This window comes from Leucopleurus acutus, assembly GCF_964270905.1.
Source record: "Leucopleurus acutus genome assembly, chromosome: 3".
In the NCBI taxonomy this organism is placed as follows: Eukaryota; Metazoa; Chordata; class Mammalia; order Artiodactyla; family Delphinidae; genus Leucopleurus; species Leucopleurus acutus.
In genome coordinates, this window is record NC_139145.1 from 1,695,931 (window position 1) to 1,718,066 (window position 22,136).

Sequence of the window (22,136 nt, forward strand, 5' to 3'; positions counted from 1 at the left end):
TTCCTGCTCCCCTGAGGGGTGGAGCTCTGGTGGAAGCTTCTCTCCGCTTTGGGGAGGGGCCCAGAGGAGTCACCCCTGGCTGTAGTAGGGGAGACACCCCAATGGAAGCAGAGGTTCTGGGGTTCCACCCTGGGCGGCCCCCACTCTGTGCCTTTGGGCGGTCAGAGCCCGTCTGGCTGCACCATTTCCTCGGCCCTTGGGTTCTCCCATAGGGAAGCCATGGGTGGCACTGGCTCTGCCCCATTGCACCCCTGGAGCGAGGGGCGGACCCAAGACAGCCCTCCCCTTGGAGCCGTCCCGGCTCTTGCTCGGTGACAGAGCGTGGAGCTGGCTGCTGCTTGTGAGTCCTCGTCCAAGCCCATCTCCAGACCCAGAGCAGGACTGGCGGGCGCAGCTGGGACCCAGTGAGGCACAGTGGGCGCCTGCCTCTAACCCTCTCCCTCCCTTTCCAGGACCTGAGCAGCCCCAGCCAGTACGACACTGGCGTTGCGCTGACTGGCCTGTCCTGTTTTGTTACCCCAGATCTTGCCAGAGACTTGGCCAACGACATCATGACACTGGTGAGTCTGGGAGCGTGACCGCCCCCCTTGGCTTTTGCTCCCTGACGTGCCTGGAAAACCGAGGTTGTAATGTCACGTTGAGGGCACTTGGGTGGGTGGAAACGGCCTGGGTCCCCAGGATGAGCTGGGACACCGAGTCACTGTCTCCCCTTCCATCACTTGGTGGGGCCCAGCATTCACACCTCACCTCCTCTGAAATGGTCCTGCTGGGGAGGGGCGGGGTCTGGCTGGGGACGATGGCGTGTCGTGAGCGCATGACCCATCAGCTGTGTTCTGAGGCATGGGTGGTGATGGCAGTGGTCTTGGCAGGCAGCGTGGTCAGGTGGTTCTCTGGCGAGGGAACTTTTTATTTTCATCTGAGCAAATCTGTTGTCTGGGGCCCAGTCCATCCAAAAGGCAGAAACCCCAGCCAGCCTTGATCTCCAAGGTGGGCAAGAACTTTGTTCTGAAATGTGGACGTGCTCTTGGAAATCACAATCCTCGACTCCAATAAAAATTAATTTAAAAAATAAAAACAAAATTGGAATTGACCCTAAAAAAAAAAAAAAACGGAAAGAAATCACAGCCCTCAGAGGGTTGCCTGCACGCCAGATTCTCCATGATTGGGAGGCTTCCCCCCTCCGGCCACGATAAAGCAGCGTGGAAGGGTGGCATGTTCCTCCCAGGAGGGTTCTGTCCGTACGTGGCCCGTTCTCTGTGCAGATGGTCAGGTCTTGGCTCGCGGTCTAGAAGGCTTTGGGTACACGCAACTTCTAGATCCCAGGCTGCATCCAGTCACCGCCTGCTATAAATGGTTTGTCCACACACGGCCCCGCCCCTTCGTCCACACGGTGGGCTTCCCAGCAGCAAGGGCAGAGTCAGATGGAGACTCTGGCCTGCGAAGCCGACAGTGTTGATCTTCAGGCCCTCTTCGGGAAGTGTGAGGAGCTCTCTAGGTGAAAGCGGTCACGAGTCCACAGGGGGGCGGTAGTGAGCTATCACAATGAGTCTCGGTGCCAGGTCATGGGGGCGGGGGTGGCTTCCTTAGGGCCAGGCTGCCTGGGGCCCTGACAGGTGAGGAGTGTGCCCACCTGCAGACCAGAGGCCCTCCTGGCCGGAGCATGGTCCCGAAGAAGGACAGGAGCTCCAGGGGTGCAGTGCAGAAGTGTGGAGGGGGCTGAGGCCCGGGCGAGGGGCACTACTCTGGGGACAGGTCTTGGTGGCCCTAAGAGTCCGAGGCCAGTGTTGACAGGTGGAGGCTCTCTCCAGCGTGACCTTCCATTTGGGGCCCCCCTCCCTCATTTTGTCTCTCAGTGCGCCCCAGTGAGTCCAGGAGGCCGGTCTCAGCCTCCAGAGGGCAAGCTGGGGTCATGGACTCAGGGAGGCAGGTTTCGATTCCGTCCAAGACACTGTTGTGTAATCCCTGGGCTGGGGGCGGGCAGTGGAGTAAACCTTCAGGCCGGTCTCAGAGGCCAGAAGCCAGATGAGCTGGAGAGAGGGTTATCCTCCAGGTGATGGAGGCAAGATGCGGGCAGGTGTGGGAGGGGAGGGGAGGTGAGTGGGGGGGAGCAGGGGGTGCGGGAAAGACCGGGGAGGGGTGGGCACAGTGGTGTCAGCAGGGAGACTGACACCCTCTGCCCCTGCAGATGTCGCACACCAAGCCGTACATCCGGAAGAAGGCTGTGCTGATCATGTACAAGGTGTTCCTGAAGTACCCTGAGTCTCTGCGCCCTGCCTTTCCCCGCCTGAAGGAGAAGCTGGAGGACCCCGATCCCGGTTTGTTGACTTGAGTTAAGAAGGGGCCCGTGTGGGGCCGTGATGCTCCACCAGCATCTGTGAAGGCTTGGTGGAGGGGGGTAACTAGGTCCCAGGACCCCGTCCTAGCCCTCCCCCATAGGGCACCTTCTTACTTTCTGGCACCACGAGATGCCAGGTTCGCTTTCTACTTTCCCGCCAGTCCTGGAATCCGCCGTTTCTCCAAACAGCTCTAGTTTTGTTAGCTGGTGTGGGATTTAGAAACCAAGACCACTGGGTGTGCTTATTTCTGCCAGCTGTCATTGCCTCCAGGCCGTAGCAGACACCACACTCGCTCACTGGGGAGGCCTCTCTGTCCGCATGTTCGCAGTCTCGTGTTTATTCTGCTGCCTTGATTGGCAGTCCCACACCACAGGGTTCACTCCTGCCTCCGCCTGTCCTTTTCTGTAACTCCTTCCGGAGAGACCCCGGGCCATGCAGATGTAAAACAGCTTCTCCAAATCTTTGCTTGTCTCGGGAGAATCTGCTGTGCATTGCAGAGGATCACGGGGTGTGGAGCGTCGTGGTTAGGGTCAGGAGCCGAGGGGCAGGCGAGGCGGGCTGGGGGCATGAGCGGGGGCAGCCCCGGGGGGAGGCGGACAGAGCACCTGGAGTGACTTTGATCCTGCTGGGGACACACCTCGAGGGTCCCGCCTGCTCTGGTGGGCGCCCCCTTGCTGATGGCGTCCCTCGCTTCTCAGGGGTCCAGTCGGCGGCAGTCAATGTCATCTGTGAGCTGGCCAGACGTAACCCCAAGAACTACCTTTCTCTCGCTCCGCTCTTCTTCAAGCTCATGACCTCCTCCACCAACAACTGGGTCCTCATTAAGATTATCAAACTGGCAAGTGTCGCCCCTGGGGTGTCCTGGGCATGCCAGCCAGCAGAGCCCCGGGCTGCCGTCCCATCCTGCTTCGGGTGACCACTGGCCTCTCTTGTCCCCTAGTTTGGTGCTCTGACTCCCTTGGAGCCAAGGTTGGGTAAAAAGCTGATTGAGCCTCTCACCAACCTGATCCACAGGTAGGGCTTGGGGCGGGCGTGGGAGGGGTGCCCCAAGGAGGGGCGGGTGGAGGGGCACCCAGGCCTGAGGGCCTGCCGCCGCCAGGAGCCGCATCTCTGGGTTCTCCCTTCCTCAGTTTGCAGACAGCACATTCATGACAGGAGGGAGAGGGAATTTCTTGGCGGTCCAGTGGTTAGGACTCTGAGTTCTCACTGCCGAGGTCCCGGGTTCAATTCCTGGTTGGGGAACTAAAGTCTCACAAGCCGTGCAGCACCACCAGAAGTAGACAGACAGATAGATAGGCAGGCAATGGGGATATATTTTAAAAATAAAAAAAGGATGGAGAAAGCTGTCCCAGCCAGTCTCTGGTTCACAAGTAGACCTCAGCAGTCTAATTGAAGAGCCCTAGGTGAGTGTGTCACCGCCCAGTTCTGGAATGTTCTAGGAGCTTCTACACGACTTCAGGTGCCTTCAGGTGGTTGAATTGTGGGGGCCAAGCTTCAGGTGCCAGGAGATTCTGCTCCTGGGGTCCCCTGGGAAGTGGCCAAGGGCTTGGGACGTTGCTGATTTTAAACAAATCACCAGTCACCGGGTTTATAGTAGCTTGTGGTTTTCAGAGCATTTACGAGAAGCCATCAGTCCTGTGACCGTTCATGTGGACTGCCTCTGGTGGCCCGTGCTGTCGGGTTTGGGGGATTTGGGCTTGAGAACATCACTGTGAGAATTTCAGAGTGGAGTGGACGTGCCTGGTGCCCACCCTGGTCGTCCTGGGCTGTGCTCACTGTGGCCCTGGACGCCCCCGAGGGATGACATGGGGCACGACTCCGTGTTCTTCCTGCCTGCGCGTGGCCATGCCTACTCCCTGTCCCAGTGGAGGCGGCCGGCAGGGTCTGGGCTGGAGGAGAGAGGCCTTTGGGGAACTTGGATTCTCTTCATGGGGGTCGCAGAATCAGGTTATTCGTGCGTGGGCTGCAGTGGCGGGAGCATTTCAGTTCGCTTTTGAGGGCTAGAAGGGGTGCTTCCGTCCCTTGGAGGAATCTGATGGCCTCACTGCCGAGGGTGGGGTGTCACCGGCATGGCCTTCAGACCCGAGGCTTCCTGGGCTCCGCATTTCCTCAGAGGTGGTGCCCCCAGGAGTCTCGGTGGGGTGAGCGGGAGGCAGGCGGCCCTGTCTTCTCGGCTCCTATGTTTCCTTCTCTAGCACGTCTGCCATGTCCCTTCTGTACGAGTGTGTCAACACCGTCATCGCAGGTGAGCACCGGGGTGACCTCTTCTGGAGCAGGGAGCTGTCGCCGGCGGGGGAGCTGGTCCCCGGGCCTCACCAGAACCTTGTTCCCGGCTGGGAAGCTGTTTGGCCCAGCCCATCTGCAGCCCCTTCGGAAGTGTCAGCTCGGACACGGTTGCAGCCAGAGCCATTGCCAACCTCGGGCTCCAGTGATAAACACTGCACCCTGGCATCTGCCACACCCACCAGCAAGACCGCTTTTCATGAGCATTTTAAAGCAAATCTCAGGCCGCTTTCCCTGTGGTGTCTTTAGCATAGGACCTACAACCACGAGAGTTCTTGAGAGGGAATCGGCACGTGCTCCCCAAAGGGTCTCGTGGAGTCCGTTAGTTACAATCAGACCGCCTGGTGACTTGTCCCTGCAGCCCAGTTTCCTGTAGATAGGCAGAGGGAGTTGGTGGCCCAAGGGTTCAGCTTCTTGCTGCCTGCCTGTCCCTGCCCTAAACTGTCAGATGCTCCTCACAGCCCATGGGCAGCCTTAAGTTCAGTGAAGCCCAGGAAACTGGCCTGGGGTCTACACTCATGACTGCTGTGTGGGCTGTGAGTGTCGCTGAGGGTCAGCGACAGTGAAAGGGAGAGGAAGGGCGAGTGTGGGACTTGGGAGCAGGGCAGGCTGGCCATTGAGTGGTCCCTGAGTCTGGAAAGGTCCATGGGGAGGACCAAGGTGTGGCGGGATCGCAGATGGCCCTGGTTATGGGCAGAGGGAGTGGGGATGCAGACGGGAGGTAGGCCTGGTCCATTGTGCATTGCGGGGCCAGCGGGTCTCAGCTGAGGGCTGGCCCACAGACCTTCCCTGGACAAGGACCCCTGGTGCCCGGGGCCTGTGGTCTGCTCTCTTGGTCGCAGAGACCCAGCCTGAGGTTCTCACTGGGGCTGGTCACGCAGGGCCCTCACCCCAGTCATTTGTTTCAGTGCTCATCTCGCTGTCGTCTGGCATGCCCAACCATAGTGCCAGCATCCAGGTATGTCATGGGACCAGGGGCTCCTCTCCTAGGCCCCAGGGACTCTGCCATTGGTTTAGAAGATGTGACGAGTGGCATCTCCCCTCTTTACAGCTCTGTGTTCAGAAACTGAGGATATTAATAGAAGACTCCGATCAGAACTGTGAGTTGCTCCCTCTGCAGGTCCTGCAGGCCCTGCGCCCTAGACCTCCGCAAGTGAGGGCTCGTCCCCGCCCGAGAGGAGAGCGAGCCTGGCACGGCTGGCAGATTCTTCCCCGGGTACAGCCCCCTCGTCTGCACGGCGGGCTCCTTCCAGCTGGCATCTCAGGGTGTCGCTCGGCCGTGTCCACTGGAAAGGTCTTTAAACTCGGGCCCACATCCACGGGGAGCTGGGACCCGGTTGCAGGGAGGAGCCGGGGAGGCCAGCGGAAGCACAGTTGAGACATAAAGGGCGAGCTCAGCCCCGGGAGGAGCAGGCTGGGCGTGGAGGAAAGTCCCCGCGGGCATGCTGCAGGCACCCCCGGCGGTTAATCAGATGGGGTGGTGCGTGGGGCTCCTGACGAGCGAGGGGGAGCTGCTGTACGTCTTGCTCGTGTGCCAACTCGTGCACTTCCTTCAGCCGACATGTGCTGTCGAGGGTTCCAGCCAGTCACACGCCCCTGCTGCCAGGACCACGGTGGAGAGGGCTTCTGAGGGCCTGGTCGTGTGGGCTGCTCAGTTTTTGGTTTTCGCTTTTTTTTTTGTTTTTTTTTGTCTGCGCCTTGTGGCTGCTGGGATCCTAGTACCCCGACCAGACCAGGGATTGATCCTGGGCCCTTACAGTGGAAGTGCGGAATCCCAACCACTGGACAGCCAGGGAATTAATTCCCTGGCTGCTCATTTTGAATCCAGGTCTGTTTGTTTTGAGAGGAGTTGCCAAACTTTTCCTGGAAAGGGCCAGATAGTAATTCTTGTCAGCTTTGCAGGCTGTGTGGTCTCTGCCACTGTAGCGTAGAAGCCTGCTGGCGGGTGTAGACCACAGGCCTGTCGTGTGCCAGTAACGCTGCCCTAGAGACGGGCTGCGACCTAATCTAGATGACGGTGCGTTGGGCTGCTTGAGGTGGGCAACGAGGTGGGCCTGGTGCCTGTGAGACGTGGGCCGACGGGGTCCAGGTGGTTTGGGGTGGGGCTGCAGGCCCGGCCTCGCTCTCAGAACCTCGTCCATGTCTGAGAGCGCTGCGCTGTCTCTGCAGTGAAGTACCTGGGGCTCCTGGCCATGTCCAAGATCCTGAGGACACACCCCAAGTCCGTACAGGCGCACAAGGATCTTGTCCTGCAGTGCCTGGACGACAAGGACGAGTCCATCCGGCTGCGGGCCCTCGACCTCCTGTACGGCATGGTACGTGCCCACCCTGCCACCTGGCCGCCCCGCCGGCCCGCCCGGCCCCTCCCTCACCAGCCGCCCCCGCTCCAGGTGTCCAAGAAGAACCTGATGGAGATTGTCAAGAAGCTGATGACCCACGTGGACAAGGCCGAGGGCACGACCTACCGCGACGAGCTGCTCACCAAGATCATTGACATCTGCAGCCAGTCCAACTACCAGCACATCACCAACTTCGAGTGGTGCGGCCCGCAGCCCAGCGTGCAGGCGGGTGGGCGGGCAGGCCGGGGCGCTGCCCTCACGGGCTCTGTCCCGCAGGTACATCAGCATCCTGGTGGAGCTGACCCGACTGGAGGGCACCCGCCACGGCCACCTCATCGCCGCCCAGATGCTGGATGTGGCCATCCGCGTGAAGGCCATCCGCCGGTTTGCCGTGTCGCAGATGTCCGTGCTGCTTGACAGCGCCCACCTGGTGGCCAGCAGCACCCAGCGCAGCGGCATCTGCGAGGTGCTCTACGCGGCCGCCTGGATCTGCGGAGAGTTCTCCGAGTGAGTGGGGGCCAGGGGCCTCCTGCTCCCCAGGGGAAGCGGGTGTGCCCGCCAGACCCCAGTCCCGGCAGCCGCCCCGCCCACCCGCTCACCTCCTCTCTCCCGCCCTCATTGGGCAACAGCTGCTCTCGCGGCGAACGTCTCCCGTCACTGGGAGCGGTGAGAGGTCCACCAGCCGCTGGCCCAGCCTTCCTCCCCTCTTCACTGCTGCAGCCACAGGTCGTCTGTTGCCAAATCCAGGCCGTTGATAGCTTTCCTCTCCTTTTTCTCGACTGCTTTGTGCGGCTGCACTGTGACTGTCATGCCATTGCTGTGGTTTCTCCCTTCACATCCCCTCCCTCAGCACCTGGCATCGGCCAGCCCTGGCACACAGACCCGCTGGGGCAGCTGCTCACCGGCCCTCCCTGTCCTCAGGCACCTACAGGAGCCCCAGCAGACCCTGGAGGCCATGCTGCGGCCCAAAGTCACCACCCTGCCGGGCCACATCCAAGCCGTGTATGTGCAGAACGTGGTCAAGCTGTACGCAGCCATCCTGCAGCAGAAAGAGCAGGCCGCGGACGCGCAGGCGGCCCAGGAGGTCACGCAGCTCCTAGTGGAGCGGCTGCCCCAGTTTGTGCAGAGCGCGGACCTGGAAGCCCAGGAGCGGGTGAGTGCCGCACGTCAGCACGTCCTCAGGGGGTCGGGTCAGCTCCGGGAGAGCAGCTTGGGCAGGTGTTCTTTTCCTGGCTCCCCCGCACTCGGCCTGGGGGGGTGGGCAGATCTGAAGCCACCGTGCTGGGGAGGCCCTGGGTCGGTGGGTGGGAGACTGTGAGCGAACGGGAGACAGTGTGAGGGTATGTGGTCAACCCGAGAGGGAAGCCTCAGAGGTGACCGTGGTCCTGGAGGGCGCTGGCCGGGAGGGTGGAGGAGAGCTGGTTGGACGAGAGTTTGGCATGGCATTTGGGCATCGGTGGCCTAGGAGCCCGCCTCTTGGCTCTGTGGTGACGTGGGGCTCTCAGTTACCCAGACCCCGCACCGGCGCTCAGTGGGCCCCGGCGGCCTCTGCGGTCATGGGCGGGTGTGTGACGTACGCCTGTCTGCTGGCCGAGGGTCAGCTGCACTCTTGGGGGCCGTGTGAAGGTGCCCTGGTGGCTGGCGCCGCTGCTCGCTGGGGCGGTTGCCTTGTGGGGCGGTGCTCAATCCACCCCCAACCCCTTGTCTCATCTGGGAGCCCTTTTGTATCCTCGTGAAGGAGACAGCAGCTGGGCTGGCCTCCTGGCTGGCCCGGTCAGCGGTTCCTCGCGGTGTGTTCTGCAAGTCCTCAGCAGGGGTCTGGCTGGGCGTCTGCACGGTTTGAGCAATGCCCTGCGGGGGCTGAGTGGCCTTCACAGCCAGGCCTCCGTAACTCCTTCCTGACTCATCCACGGCCCCCCCAGGCATCCTGCATCTTGCAGCTGGTCAAACACGTCCAGAAGCTTCAGGCCAGGGATGTGCCAGTGGCAGAAGAAGTGAGTGCGCTCTTTGCTGGGGAGCTGAACCCGGTGGCTCCCAAGGCACAGAAGAAGGTTCCGGTCCCCGAAGGGTGAGCTGTGCGGTCCGTCAGAGGACACAGACACGGAGTGGCATGAGGGCCCGTGGGAGCAGAACCACAGCCCGGACCTGCTGTCCAGACGGGCGAGGTGGAGGGGTCTGGGTGGAAGGTCCCCTGAGGCCCCAGTCGCCTGTGGACGGGACAGACCCTTCTCACACAGACCGTAGGCACGGCACTCACTACTTCTCCTGGGGCCCTGCTGCCCCACCCCTGGGAAGCAGTTTGGCTGGTAGTTGTCGCCCACAAACCTTGCGGGCAGCGTGAGAACGGGGGAGGCGGGCTGCCCAGGCTCCAGGGTCCCTGGTCTGCCTTGCCCACTGTGACCTTGGGCCACTGCCCAGCCTTCATATCCTTGTCTCCAAGGGGACGGCAGCGCCCAGGGCCAGGCATGCAGGCTGGAGCCACCGTGTGATCTCACTGTGTCCTGCAGCCTGGACCTGGACGCCTGGATCAATGAGCCGCTCTCGGACAGTGAGTCTGAGGATGAGAAGCCCAAGGCCATCTTCCACGACGAGGAGCCACGGCACGCCAAGCAGCGGCCGCCCGAGGCGGACGAGCAGGAACTGGCCCGGGTGAGGCGGGGCGGGCCTGGGCCGCGCATGGTCAGGTCTGGGCTTGGGTCCACTGTCCGGTGGGCAGCGCTGAGCCCACCTTCGACTTTGGGTGGGGGTTCTCGTTGAGACCAGGAGTGGCCTCTTGAGCCAGGAGCTCCCTAGGGAGACCGTGGGGCCCGAGCATGCTCAGGCCCTGGGGTGCCCGGCATGCTGCGCCTGCCTGCTGCCTGCGCTTGTGGGTGCGGGGCCTCAGGGTGTCGTGCAGAATGGAGAAGCAAGGCGTGCTGCGTCCCCCGCTCCCCCGCCGGCCTTCCTCGCCCGGCCTGCCCCCCACCCGAGGCCCTACCCCAGAGCACGCGGTCTCTCCGACCCCCGCCTGTGCAGCTCCTGGGTTGTCCCTCCTGCCGCCTGCCTGTCTCCCACCTGCTCTTTCCCACCGCCGGCCTCTGTCTCCTGGTGGTCAAAGGCCAACAGTGAAAGTGGCGAGGGGTCCCGGCCCCCTTGGGTCTGGCGCATGGAGGAGGCCCCCACCTTGGGAGCATGCGAGGGTGAGGGCTCCGTGTACCCGCTGACGTGTGCGCTGCATCCTGTTCCCTCAGCGCCGCGAGGCCCGGAAGCAGGAGCAGGCCAACAACCCATTCTACATCAAGAGTTCCCCGTCCCCCCAAAAGGTGAGACCGGCCTGCTCGTCCTTGAGACACGCTCCCACGGGGCCCATCCGCTCTCTGTCCACGGCCTGTGCGGGGCTGTCAGCAAGTCCACGGGCAGGACCGTGAGGGGCTCCCGACACCAACAGCTGGGGAGTGAGTCCTGCATGGGCGAGGTCAGGCTCCTTTGCCTTGGTGGGAGGGGAGGGGGCGCAAGGGGACCTGGGGTCCTGCCTGGAGCCACCTCCTTCATCTGTACCCTCCACACTGCAGACCCGTCATCCGTGTTGGGCTCCCCTGGGGACATGTGGCTCCACGGGGCGGGTGCTGCGTGGTTTCCTTGATCCTGGGATTTCTGGGTCACCCCTCTGAGGGGCTGCAGACTGTCCCCCGCTGGCACCTGTGTGTCGGGCTTGCTGATTCCAGCCGTCCTGGGGGTGGGAAGCACTATGTCACCATGGTTCCAAGCCTGCACTGTTTTTCTGACTTGGAAAAAAAAAGATTCAGGTGCAAAAAATGGAGGTCTTGCGCCCCATCCTGTACTCGTCCCCACTGGCACCCCACCCCCGTCTTTGTGACCCCTTGCTCTGGGGCGTCGGTGCATTGCGCTGGGCCCGCCGCCCTGCCCATTGACGGGGCCTCAGTGTCTCCTCTCCAGCGGTACCAGGACGCGCCAGGTGTGGACCACATTCCCGTGGTGCAGATTGACCTCTCGGTGCCCTTGAAGGTGCCAGGCAAGTGTGTGCCCAGTGGCACGGGTGACGGGGACCTCAGGCCAGGTGCAGGCACCGCCTCGGGCCTGCGCTCCAGCCCTGCCCTGCACCCCGTGCTGCATCCTCGTCCCAGCAGGCACGGGTGCACGCCACGGCCCCCAGGTTCAGCCCCACACCCCTCGCCGCCCAGGGGCCCCCATCTGCGTCTCGGTAGCCAGAGGGCATTGCCCAGCATCCCCTTCCCCCAGGCATGGGTCTCGGGGCTGTGGGTGAACCAGGTGGCAGCAGGGTGCTGGCCGGGTGGGACGTGTCCACGGCTCTGGGCTGAGTGCCGCATGTGCGCCTGTCGGCAGGGATGCCCATGTCAGACCAGTACGTGAAGCTGGAGGAAGAACGGCGGCACCGGCAGAGGCTGGAGAAGGACAAGAGAAAGAGGAAGAAGAGGGAGCGGGAGAGGCGGGGTGCCCGGCGCCACACCTCACTGCACACGGAGAGCGACGAGGACATCACCCCCGCCCAGCGTGTGGACATCGTCACCGAGGAGATGCCCGAGGTCAGCCGCGGGCTTGCGTGTCGGGTGGGCGCCCTTCCCCGAGGTGGGCTCCACCCTGGCGTGGGCCTGCCCATCGCTGCTGCCTCCATGGCACGGGGCAGCCTCAGCCAGCTGTGCCCTGTGTACTGGGAGCAGGCGGCCCCTGCACTCCTGCCCCATTACCTGTGTTGAGTTTGCTGCCCGCGCTGAGCGCCAGGCCCCAGATCAGACTCCCTCGTGGGTGTGGACCTGGTGGCCCGTTTCTGAGTAGGGAGATGGGGGCCCTGTGGACCCGTAAAGGCTTGGCGGGGTCAGGGGCCGGATGGGTTGATCTGGATGGACGCAGGGCTTCTCTCCCCCCTCAGAACGCCCTGCCCAGCGACGAGGACGACAAAGACCCCAACGACCCCTACAGGGCCCTGGACATCGACTTGGACAAGTGAGTGCTGGGACTGAGACCTGGGCAGCTGCCCCGTGGGGCTGGACGCGGCCTGGGCCTCCCCATGGCCTGGTTCCTCTCTCTGTTCTCTGTTCATTGCACAGAGGGGGAGCGGCCTTGTCACGGGCCACGCCTCCTGTGACCACCCCCAGGCCCCTAGCCGACAGTGAGAAGCTGCCCGTCCAGAAACACAGAGATACTGAGACTTCCAAGTCCCCGGAGAGACAGGACGTCACTGTCGTGGAAAAGAAGAGCAAGAAGCCCAAGAGGAAGGAGAAGAAGCAGAAGGAGAAAGAGCGAGAGAAGAAGAAGAAGAAAGAGGCGGAGAAGGTGAGAGGCCAGGCAGCATGTCACATTGGGCGGGGCGGGCCCGGGTTGCCAGCCGTCCCTCTTCCATTACGTGTGTGTCACACGTGTGGAGGGGGGCTCCTACACAGCCATCACGCACGGCTCGTGGGCCTTGCCGCAGAGCAGCGTGATTCCGCCTGGCCACGTGGTCCTGGCGGGCGCTCGTTTCTGTGGTGGTAGCGCTGGACATGCCCCCAGCTCCCTGCACATTCGGGTCCTGCGGGGCCGCAGTGGCTTGTGCCTGGCGGAGCCACTGTGCCCTCTCGGGGCTGCTGCTCTGGCCAAAGGCACGTGTTCCTGTGGTTTCAGGGTGTGGACTTAGACTTCTGGCTGTCCACCACGCCGCCTGCTGCCACCCCGGCCCCGGTAAGAGCCTGCTAGTGACCCGTGCTGGCCCCGAGTGTCCCTCGGTGGACACCTGTGCTTTTTGGCCTTGGAGACGTCAGGGTGCCACCTCGGTGCCCTGCCCTGGCGGTGGAGGAGGTGGGGGACCCTCAGGCAGAAGCCCGGTCTGGGCCGGCTCGGTTCTGTGCCCAAGGTCTCGCCCAGGCAGTGGCTGCGTGGCTGGCCCTCGGCGCAGGGCCCGGGCCCCCAGAGCCAGGCAGCGCTCCTGAGCGACCGCTTTGTGTTAGTGGCTGGGGCCTGGTGGCTCTGGGGTCTCCAGCCGTGACCCCGGTCAGTGCCAGCCGGCCACAGGCCGGGCCTCCTTTTCCCTCTGCTGGCCACCGGCACTTACTGGGGGCCACATGTCTGTCTGCGTGCTGACAACACGCCTGGCGTGTGGAGGGAGGTTCGTCACTGCGGGGTGTCCCGGACCAGGGCAGGTCAGGGCTGAGGGCGCAGGCCACCCCATCCTGGGCGCCAGCTGCCACCCGGCTTCCTGCAGGAGGAGCCTGGCGTGAACGCCGCGGTCACTGCCCCTAAGGAGGAGCCCAGGGGAGAGGAGCAGGACGCCGGCGAGGACGCGGAGCAGGACCTTGAGAAGGTGTGGGGCGCGCTGTGCAGGAGCCAGGCTGGGGGAGGTGCTAGCCCGCCACCGGGTCCCACTGAGCGGGCCGCTGGGGCCTCCTGTCGCTGTGCTTACGGGGTTCTGCTTCCACACGGCTCCATGGGCTGTGACTCGCACAGGAGCATGGGCTTGACCTGAGCCCTTTTCTGTCTCAGAAGCCTTCCGAGCAGAAGAAGAAGAAACACAAGAAGGACAAGGGGGAGCGCTCCAAAGACAAGAAGAGACCCAAGAAGAGGGTGCCTCCGAGGGAAGGGGACGCCGAGCCCGTGCAGAACGGCGCGCTCCGTGAGGAGCCCCTCCCGGTGAGGGTGCTTCCCGAGCACGTTGGGAGCGGGCTGTGGGTGTTGCACCCTCCCTGCGGTCCTCCCGGCCCTGCCAGTGTCAGGAGCCCCGGGGTGTAGACTCATGTTGTCTGGGACCCGCGGGGGTCCCTAGTGTTTCCTGCCGGTGGCACCTGGCAGCTCCCAACGTCAGCCCCGGGTCCTCACCGCCTAGAGCTGAAACGTTTCTCTTTTGTTCCAGCCCATGTCTAGCTACTCTCTCCTGGCTGAAAATTCTTACATCAAAATGGTGAGCCACGTGGGGGTTACGGGTGGTGGGGCTGGGCGGGCTCAGGGCTCTTGTTTCTGATGTGCAGGGCGTGCAGCGGAGCCGGGTGGCCGGCAAGGCCTGCTCACTGTGGGTCGGGAACAGCTGACAGTCGCGGACAGAGCTGGAACTCGGGTGCTTGTGCGAGGGCTCAGGACGTTCCCTTGTTTGCACGTTCATGCGCTGGGAGAGCGGGTGGTGCCCACACTCTCCCAGGCCCTCGTCTAGGCCCACGGGGGTCCCTGGTGGGCTCCCCTGCCCCGCCGACCCCGGACCTTGCTCTGCAGACGTACGACGTGCAGGGCAGCCTGCAGAAGGACAGCCAGGTCACGGTGTCCATGGTCCTGGAGAACCAGAGCAGCAGCTTCCTCAAGAACATGGAGCTCAACGTGCTGGACTCACTCAACGCCCGACTGGCCCGGCCAGAGGGCTCCTCGGTCCACGACGGTGTCCCCGTGCCTTTCCAGCTGCCCCCTGGTGAGTGGCGCCCAGGAGCCCCCGGATCCTGTCATCTGGTGCCCCCTCAGAGCTGAGCCTGGCTTCCCTGACCAAGGCAGGCAGCACTGAGGACAGACCCAGGCCAGGCTTGCATCCCTGCCACGTGCCCAGGTGGCTGCACCCCCATCTGCCACCCCAGGCCGTGCCCCGTGCTGCTTCTCAGGTACGTTTCTCGCCCTCTCCAGGCATCTCCAACGAAGCCCAGTTTGTGTTCACCATTCAGAGCATCGTCACGGCGCAGAAGCTCAAAGGGACCCTGTCTTTCATCGCCAAGGTACCTGGTGGGGGAGGGGGTGCACCCTGAGGGTCAGCTGCGTGCCCCGCCCCCACCCACCCTGCGCCCCTGCTCCTGCAGAATGACGAAGGTTCCACCCATGAGAAGCTGGACTTCAAGCTACACTTCACCTGCACCTCGTACTTGGTCACCACGCCATGCTACAGGTGCGCCACCCTCCCGCCCACCCCTGGCTCCCCACTTCTGTGCCATGGGAAGCTCTCCACGCAGTCACATTGGCAGCGTCCTCTGACCCAAGACGAGGATGTGCACGGAGTGTTGGGTGACCGGCTTGTGGTTGGCACAGAACGCCCAGCACGTCTGCCGGGCCAGCCAGCTCGGGCGCCTGACTCTCAGCACAGGCCTGGCGGCCCTAACGCTGGACGTCCGAGCCCAGAGTGTAGGCAGGGCTAGCCCTCTTGAGGCCCCTCTCCGTGGCCGTCTCCCCGTGTCCTCACATGCTCGCCCATCCCTGCACGTCTGTATCCTCATTTCCTGTTCCCACAGGGACCCTGGTCACGTTAGATTAGGGCCCTGTCTCCAAGTGCAGTCGTGTCCTAGGGACACAGTTCAGCTCTTGACTTCCTACCCATAAAGGACGCGCCCCACCCCCTGGGCTGGGGTCTCTGCCTGCCCTGCTGCAGGGGAGCCCCCTGTTGTTCCCCCCCATTCTGTGTCCTTCCCACAGTGACGCGTTTGCCAAGTTGTTGGAGTCCGGGGACCTGAGCATGAGCTCAGTCAAGGTTGATGGCATTAGTATGTCCTTCCAGAACCTTCTGGCAAAGATCTGTTTTCACCACCATTTTTCCGGTAAGACTGGACGTGCCAACAGATGGCTCGGCCCTCTTCCCGTACCTGTGACTGTCCCCTGCCGCCAGGGGCTGGCCCAGCCTCACCCCCAGGCCCTCTGTTGCAGTCGTGGAGCGGGTGGACTCCTGCGCCTCCATGTACAGCCGTTCCATCCAGGGCCACCACGTCTGCCTCCTGGTGAAGAAGGTGAGCCCCATGGGAGGGCCCCAGCCAGGCCTGTCCACCCCTCGCCGCTGTGCCTCCTTGAGCCTGTGTTTGTGAGGAGTGTCGGCCTTTCCTTTTGTCCATCTGGCCTTGGCATCAGGGCACTAGTGCATTCCCTCCTCTAGCATTTCCCGGAAGAGACTGCGTGTAGTCAGTATTCCTTCTTGCACATTATGTAGAATTTGCCAAGGAAATCGTTTGGGGGTTTCTTTTTTGTGGGGGGGTTCTTTTTTGAAAAGTTTTTATCTACGAGTTCAGTTTCTTTTTTTGATAGTTGTAAGACTTATTGCTTTCTCTGTTTCTTATTGGGTGATTTTTGGTAGTTCGTAGTTTTCAAAGAATAGGTCTGTTTCATCCAAGTTACGGAGCTGATGGTGTGTCAAGTCATCCAGTTCTCTTCATGTCCTTTTAGTGTCTGAGGGCTCAGTGGTGATTATTTTTCATTCCTGATGTTGGTGATTGGTGTCTTCTCTCATTTTTCTTGGTGTCTTGGTTATCCTGGCCCTATTCCCTCTCTGTCCTGGCCAGAAGTCTTACTTATCCATTTTGTTGATCTTTTGAAAGATCAATTTGATAACCAATCTTTTTAAAAGTTAGGGACTTCCCTGGCAGTGCAGTGGTTAGGACTCCGTGCTTCCACTGCCGGGGGCCCGGGTTTGATCCCTGGCGTGGTGCGGCCAAAAAAAAGTTAATGTTTCTTTAAACAATAAATTGTATTGAGTTCTGCTGCATATGTCCTTACTTCTGCCTGCCTTGGGTTTATTTTGCTCATTTGTGGTTTCTTAAGGTGAAAACTTAGACCAAAACCTGTCACTTCTTCTTTTTTTTTTTTAATATTTGTTTGTTTGTTCGTTTATTTACTTACTTATTTTTGACTCGAGCCAGGTCTTTAGTTGCCACACGCGGACTTCTTCGTTGTGGCATGTAAATCTTTAGTTGCGGCATGCGGGATCTAGTTCCCCAACTGGGGATCGAACCCGGGCCCCCTGCATTGGGAACTGCACCACCAGGGAAGTCCGAGACCTGTCTCTTCTAATAAAGTTTTTAGTGTTATAAAATTTTCTCTAAGTACTGTTTTGGATGAACTGCACACATTTTTATGATTCATTTTAATTTCTATACAGTTCAAAATACTTTCTATCACCCCTTCCTCTCTGACCCTTGGATTACTTAGAAGTATGTTAATTTCCAAGCATTTAGAAAGTTTCCTGTTGCTTTTTGGTTACTGATTTCTAGTTTGACTTTTCAGGCCTTTGAAATGTGCTGAGGCTTGTGCTCTGGCCCAGGATGTGGTCATTCTGGGTGGATATTCCATAGGTGCCTGGAAGCATGTTATACCTGTCACCTAGATGCTGCTGGTTGATGGCGTTTTCCTTTTCTTCTGGATCCTTGCAGATTGCAGATTTTCTTCTGGGCCTTGATGAGTGAGCAAGGAGCATGAGGCCAGTGGTGGTCAGTTGGTCTGCTCCCCCAGTTTGTCAGGCTTTACTCCATGTGTGGGAGCCGTGTTGTTGGCTGTGTGGACCGTTAGAATTGTGGGATCTTGGCAAGGGACCCTCTCATCAGTGGGTGTGCTCCTCTCTGTCCTGGGCTGTGTTCTTTTCTCTGAAGGCTACCTTGTCTGGTATCAGTACAGGCACTCCTGCTCTCATTTGATGGGTGCTTACGTGGTATGTCTTTTGCTATGAACCTGCCTTTATCCTGTTTGGATAAGAATTCCTTGTGCATGCTGTAGAGTTCGGGTCACGTGTCCTTATTCATCCTGTCAATCTTTGTCTTTCACTTGTCATGTTTAGACCATTTGTGCTTAAAGTATTACTGATTCATTTGGGTTTGTCCCACATTTTGTTTTTTCCCTGTGTTTTTCGTTCCTCTTCTTCCTATTCCCACTTTCTGTGGCGTATGTGAGCATTACAGTATCCCATGTTTATATGTTGGCTGTGTTGTTGATGGTCTCCGTGTATCTGCTTGGGGGGCTCGAGGGATTACATTACACACTTGGTGTGCACAGTCTACTTGGAACTCAGGCGGAATGTAAAAAGCTCACACCCTCTCGGTCCCTTGACCCTCCCTTCTCATGGGCAGTTGTCTTAGGTTTTGCCTTTGCAGACGTTGAAGACGCCTTACGCCACGTTACAGCTTTACAGATTTCAGAGAACTCGGGGTGTAGGTGGGGGTGGGAGGGGGTGAGATAGCCTCTTGTGCTCGCCCACGTGTCTACCATTTCTGTCGCTTTCATTCCTCACGTTCCACCCTTCTGGCTCATTTTCCTCTGTCTGAAGAACAACTTTTTAGATCAGGTCTATTGGATGTGTATTCTCTTAGTTTTCCTTCATCTGATTATTCTTTATTTCAGTATTCCTCAAGGCTATTTTTGCTGGGTATGAAATTCTGGCTTTGTTGGTCTTTCACTCAGTACCTCAAAAATAGGCCATTTCCCCCTTTTTTTAAAAAAAAAAAAAAGGAAATATTTACTTATTTGGCTGCGCCAGGTCTTAGTTGCAGCATGCAGGATCTTTTTAGTTGCAGCATGAGGGATCTTTGGTTGCGGCATGCGGGATCTAGTTCCCTGACCAGGGATCGAACCCGGGCCCCCTGCATCGGGAGCACAGAGTCTTAGCCACTGGACCACCAGGGAAGGCCCTAGGCCATTTCCTTTTGGTGTCTGTGGTTTCTGACAAGGAACATTTTACTTTTACTGGGGAATGCATCGTTTTCCTCTGGCTATTTTAGGTTTTTCTTTGTCTTCAGTTTTCAGCAGTTTGTGATGTGTCCGGGCATTGACTTCCTTGGGTTTATGTTAACTGTGTGGAGTCTGCCGAACTTGCTGAATCTGTGCGTTTATGTCTTTTGCACAACTTGGAAGTTTTCAGCTATGATTTAAATACCTCTTCAGCACTGCATTCTTTGTCCCCTCCTTCCGGGACCCCTGTGATGTGAATCTCAGACCTTTTGTTACTCTGCCCACCCTACTCCACCTCCAACTCCTTTCTGCTCTCTGTTCAGCTTGGATTATTTCCATTAATCTCTTGTCTGGGTCATTGACTCTTCTGTCATGTCCATTCTGTTGTTGAGCCCATCCAGTGAGCTTTTCATCTTGGCTGTTGTATTCAGGTCTAGAAGTTCCACTGGGTTGATCTTGACTCTTCCATTCCTTTGCTGAGATGTTGTGTTTTCTTGTGTGCTTCAGGAGTGTATGTGGTTGGTGATGGGAGGTTCTCCTAGTAGCTACTTCAAAGCCTGTTAGGTGATTCCAACATCCACCTCTTCTCGGTGGGCGTTTGTTGATTGTCTTTTCCACGTGAGCTGAGATTTCCCCGGTCTTGCGGTGCCAAGTGATTTTGGACTATATCCTGGACACTTCGAATAGGAGGAGACCCTGGGCCTTCCTTACACCCTGTGGAGAGCGTTGACACATAGGTTCCAGCTGCAGGATGTCTGGTCCCACACCCTCCGGTTTTCATAGCCTTCCTCTCTGCACAGCTGCCTCCTGCGTGCCCGTGGGGCCGGGCCGGGTGGGGCTGTGTGTCCTCTGCAGGGCTGGCATTGCTGCCTCTGCTGCGCTCTGCCAGAGCGTCCATCCTGGGCCCCTGGGAGACAGCAGGGCGCGGTGCACCTGCTCCTTCTTGCCTGGAGCCCCTCCTTTTGATTGTGAAAGCACCCGGGCATAGGAGAGCATTTGTAAAAGTTGGAGGTACTTGGGAGTCGCAGGGTGGCGTCTCAAGGCACTGGCCGTTATTTCCCCGTTTCAGGGTGAGAAGTCGGTGTCGGTAGATGGGAAGTGCAGCGATTCAACGCTGCTGAGCAACGTGCTGGAGGAGATGAAGGAAACGCTGGCCAAATGCTGAGCTTGCCGCCAGCCATGGGGAGGGCTCGCGGGGAGGGCGGCCAAGTGCCGGGTTTCTCCTCTGTCGCAAGGACTGGGTGCAGCCGGGAGATAACCCAGTCCACCGTCATCCACTGTGTAGACACTGAGGTTTATGTTGCGTTGATTTATCCTGTCATCTTTTTTACTTTGCCCTCACTGCTCTCTCTGGCGAGAAGCCCCCTTCCACTCCCCAGGCCAGCAGGGACTTCTGTAGCCGGAGCGGACTGTGCACGTGGCCACAGGAGCTGCCCGAGGGTGGGGGTGACCGCCATCCAGGCCGGTTCCTGGTGGGGACCAGACGGGGTGGCGCGTCCCGCTCTGTCAAGCCATCCAAGTCCCATGAGTCCCCAGATGCCCTGCCCACTGGCAGCTGGGGGGTGAAGAACAGGCTAGCTACTCAGGCGACATTCCTGTTCATCCCTGACGCCAAGGGTCACGTCCTCCCCGCAGGACACATGGTGGGAGAGGGTCGTGCAGGCTCTCGTCCATCACATCCCGTTCATCCCACCACCGTGTTCGTGTGTCCGCTGAGCGGGGGGTGCCCAGCGGGGATCCCGGACCTCACTGGCTTCCGTGCCCAGTCAGGTGTTGGGGTGAGTGGTGGAGAGCTGCGACTCTGGCCCCTCTGCTCATCACTGGACTCTCTGCAGGTCTGTGCCTGCACGTGCGGAAGGGCCTAGTCCTGGGCTCCGCAGCCCTGATGGCGAAGCACGTGTGTCCAGGGGCGGCTGGGCCCCTGAAATGCACCTCAGGGGCAGGGAGGGGGGACCCCAGCCCACCCCCGTGAGATGGAACTTTCCTCAGAAATGACAGTCCTCGATGACGTTTTAACTTTTCCTTTTGATGAAAACTGTCACTTTAGCATGTAGAGTAACCTATTACAGAATCCTGTGCAGTGATTCTAGAATCTCGAAATGTATGATGTGTTATATAAGAATTTATTTGCTATCGACATTCCCGTATAAAGGAGAGACATATCACGCTGCTGTAATGATTCTGTGTCAAGATGATCCAATAAACTTGCAAAACAGACGTTCACCTGTTGGGTCTCTGGCCCATGACAGTGTATGCCCCCCAGCCAGGGGATTCTGACCCACTGTGCGGGTCAGCACACAGCCCCTGAAATGCTCGTGGTCCGAGGGGGGCTGCAGGGCACCCTCATGGAGGTTGCAGTGTGCGGGGGGAGCCCTTGCCCTCCTGCCATGCACCCCTCGGCCCCTCGGGAGGGGACGTGGTCCTCACGTCATCCAGGCCCCTGGGCTCTGGTGGCAATGAGGAGCCACCTGACACCCCCCCACACGGGATTCTGAGGCGTCCACTGATCTCCCTCCTTTTACTAGGGAACCCCATTCGTAAGTGGTGTGCAGGGTGAGCAGAAACATTACTAAAATAAAGTTTAAGTTAGGTAAACACTTGTACATGCACGCGCACACACACCCTCATTTCTAATCTTCGAAGTGCCTAGTGAGAAAAGGGCAGGGTTAGGAGTCCAGACACACGTGTACAGACCCCAGGGCCCCAGGAATCAGCAGGAACAGATGCTGGAAGGAAGGCCGTGTTGCTGTTGTGCGGTTTTTTTGTTTCGTTTCGTTTTTTCTTTTTTTAATTTTATATTTTATTTTTGGCTGTGTTGGGTCTTTGTTGCTGGGTGCAGGTTTTTTCTAGTTGCGGTGCGCAGGCTTCTCATTGCAGTGGCTTCTCGTTGTGGAGCACAGGCTCTAGGCGCGTGGGCTTCAGTAGTTGTGGCACGCAGGCTCAGTAGTTGTGGTTTGCGGGCTCTAGAGCGCAGGCTCAGTAGTTGTGGCGCATGGGCTTAGTTGCTCCGTGGCATGTGGGATCTTCCCGGACCAGGACTCGAACCCGTGTCCCCTGCATTGGCAGGCGGATTCTTAACCGCTGCGCCACCAGGGAAATCCCCTGCTGCTGTTTTAATTCTCAAGGTTTCATATGGCTTCACTGATGCCATGTGTACAGAGGACTGTGTCAGCAGAGCCCAAATCAACTCCAACCTGAATCCAAAACGTGGGCAGGTGCGGAGCCCCGCACGGAAGCCCCCTCCGGCAGCGGGTGGGGAGAGAGGCCTCAGGTGGCCCCCGGGTGGTCATTGGCCTGGCCTGCCCTGCTCCAGCTCGTGGACCCCGCACAGGTCCCGGGGCGTTGGAGCATCCCTTTGGAGTTTCCCGCTCACCGTTCCCCTGATCTCAACATTCCTGGGCAGGCAGAGGCCAGTGTTCTGTCAGTGAGCCCTTGGAAGGAAGGCGCCACGCCAGGCAGGGGACCCCTTAGCTGGGGGAAGGGATCGTCGGCTGACCAGGCTGGGAAGGGCCAGCCCAGGAGCCAGACAACTGCTGGGCTCACCATGGCATCCACAGGCACAGAGGCACCTCCCGTCTGCTGGATGGATGTTGAGCCCTGGGTCACAGTTTGGGTCTGTCCCCTCATGACCCATGTTGGGTGTTTTCTCGAAACTAAGAAGCCAAGTGGTGGGCACAGCAGTTCCTGTGCCTCGGCTGAAATGCAGCCGATGTGGTAGGAGCCCCAAGATACACCGATGCTGGCCTTGGCTTTCACCAAACAGCCTCCTTTCGTGTCATCAAAAGAACCAGTTGCCCTGAAG

At 59.7% G+C, this 22,136-nt stretch overlaps 1 protein-coding gene across 4 annotated transcripts in view; it reads left to right on the forward strand.

Moving 5' to 3' along the window:
* Positions 1-20,537, forward strand: part of AP3D1 (adaptor related protein complex 3 subunit delta 1) — a 45,063-nt gene extending 24,526 nt beyond the window's left edge. The window contains exons 5-32 of one of the 4 annotated variants that reach the window (XM_082836543.1): positions 453-560; positions 2,186-2,315; positions 3,035-3,174; positions 3,277-3,350; positions 4,532-4,581; positions 5,528-5,577; positions 5,671-5,719; positions 6,789-6,934; positions 7,010-7,158; positions 7,235-7,465; positions 7,880-8,111; positions 8,881-9,026; positions 9,466-9,607; positions 10,189-10,260; positions 10,895-10,970; positions 11,303-11,502; positions 11,847-11,920; positions 12,073-12,250; positions 12,578-12,634; positions 13,155-13,253; positions 13,397-13,579; positions 13,800-13,847; positions 14,153-14,342; positions 14,549-14,637; positions 14,719-14,804; positions 15,326-15,447; positions 15,554-15,633; positions 19,404-20,537. In XM_082836543.1, coding sequence (XP_082692669.1) covers positions 453-560; positions 2,186-2,315; positions 3,035-3,174; positions 3,277-3,350; positions 4,532-4,581; positions 5,528-5,577; positions 5,671-5,719; positions 6,789-6,934; positions 7,010-7,158; positions 7,235-7,465; positions 7,880-8,111; positions 8,881-9,026; positions 9,466-9,607; positions 10,189-10,260; positions 10,895-10,970; positions 11,303-11,502; positions 11,847-11,920; positions 12,073-12,250; positions 12,578-12,634; positions 13,155-13,253; positions 13,397-13,579; positions 13,800-13,847; positions 14,153-14,342; positions 14,549-14,637; positions 14,719-14,804; positions 15,326-15,447; positions 15,554-15,633; positions 19,404-19,499 — 3,297 coding nt within the window. In that variant the 3' untranslated portion in view covers positions 19,500-20,537. Of the gene's footprint in view, positions 1-452; positions 561-2,185; positions 2,316-2,761; positions 2,845-3,034; positions 3,175-3,276; positions 3,351-4,531; positions 4,582-5,527; positions 5,578-5,670; positions 5,720-6,788; positions 6,935-7,009; positions 7,159-7,234; positions 7,466-7,879; positions 8,112-8,880; positions 9,027-9,465; positions 9,608-10,188; positions 10,261-10,894; positions 10,971-11,302; positions 11,503-11,846; positions 11,921-12,072; positions 12,251-12,577; positions 12,635-13,154; positions 13,254-13,396; positions 13,580-13,799; positions 13,848-14,152; positions 14,343-14,548; positions 14,638-14,718; positions 14,805-15,325; positions 15,448-15,553; positions 15,634-19,403 lie in introns of those variants that run through there. The other 3 variants (XM_082836544.1, XM_082836545.1, XM_082836546.1) reach the window with 3 other exon arrangements.
* The last annotated feature ends 1,599 nt before the right edge of the window (positions 20,538-22,136 follow it).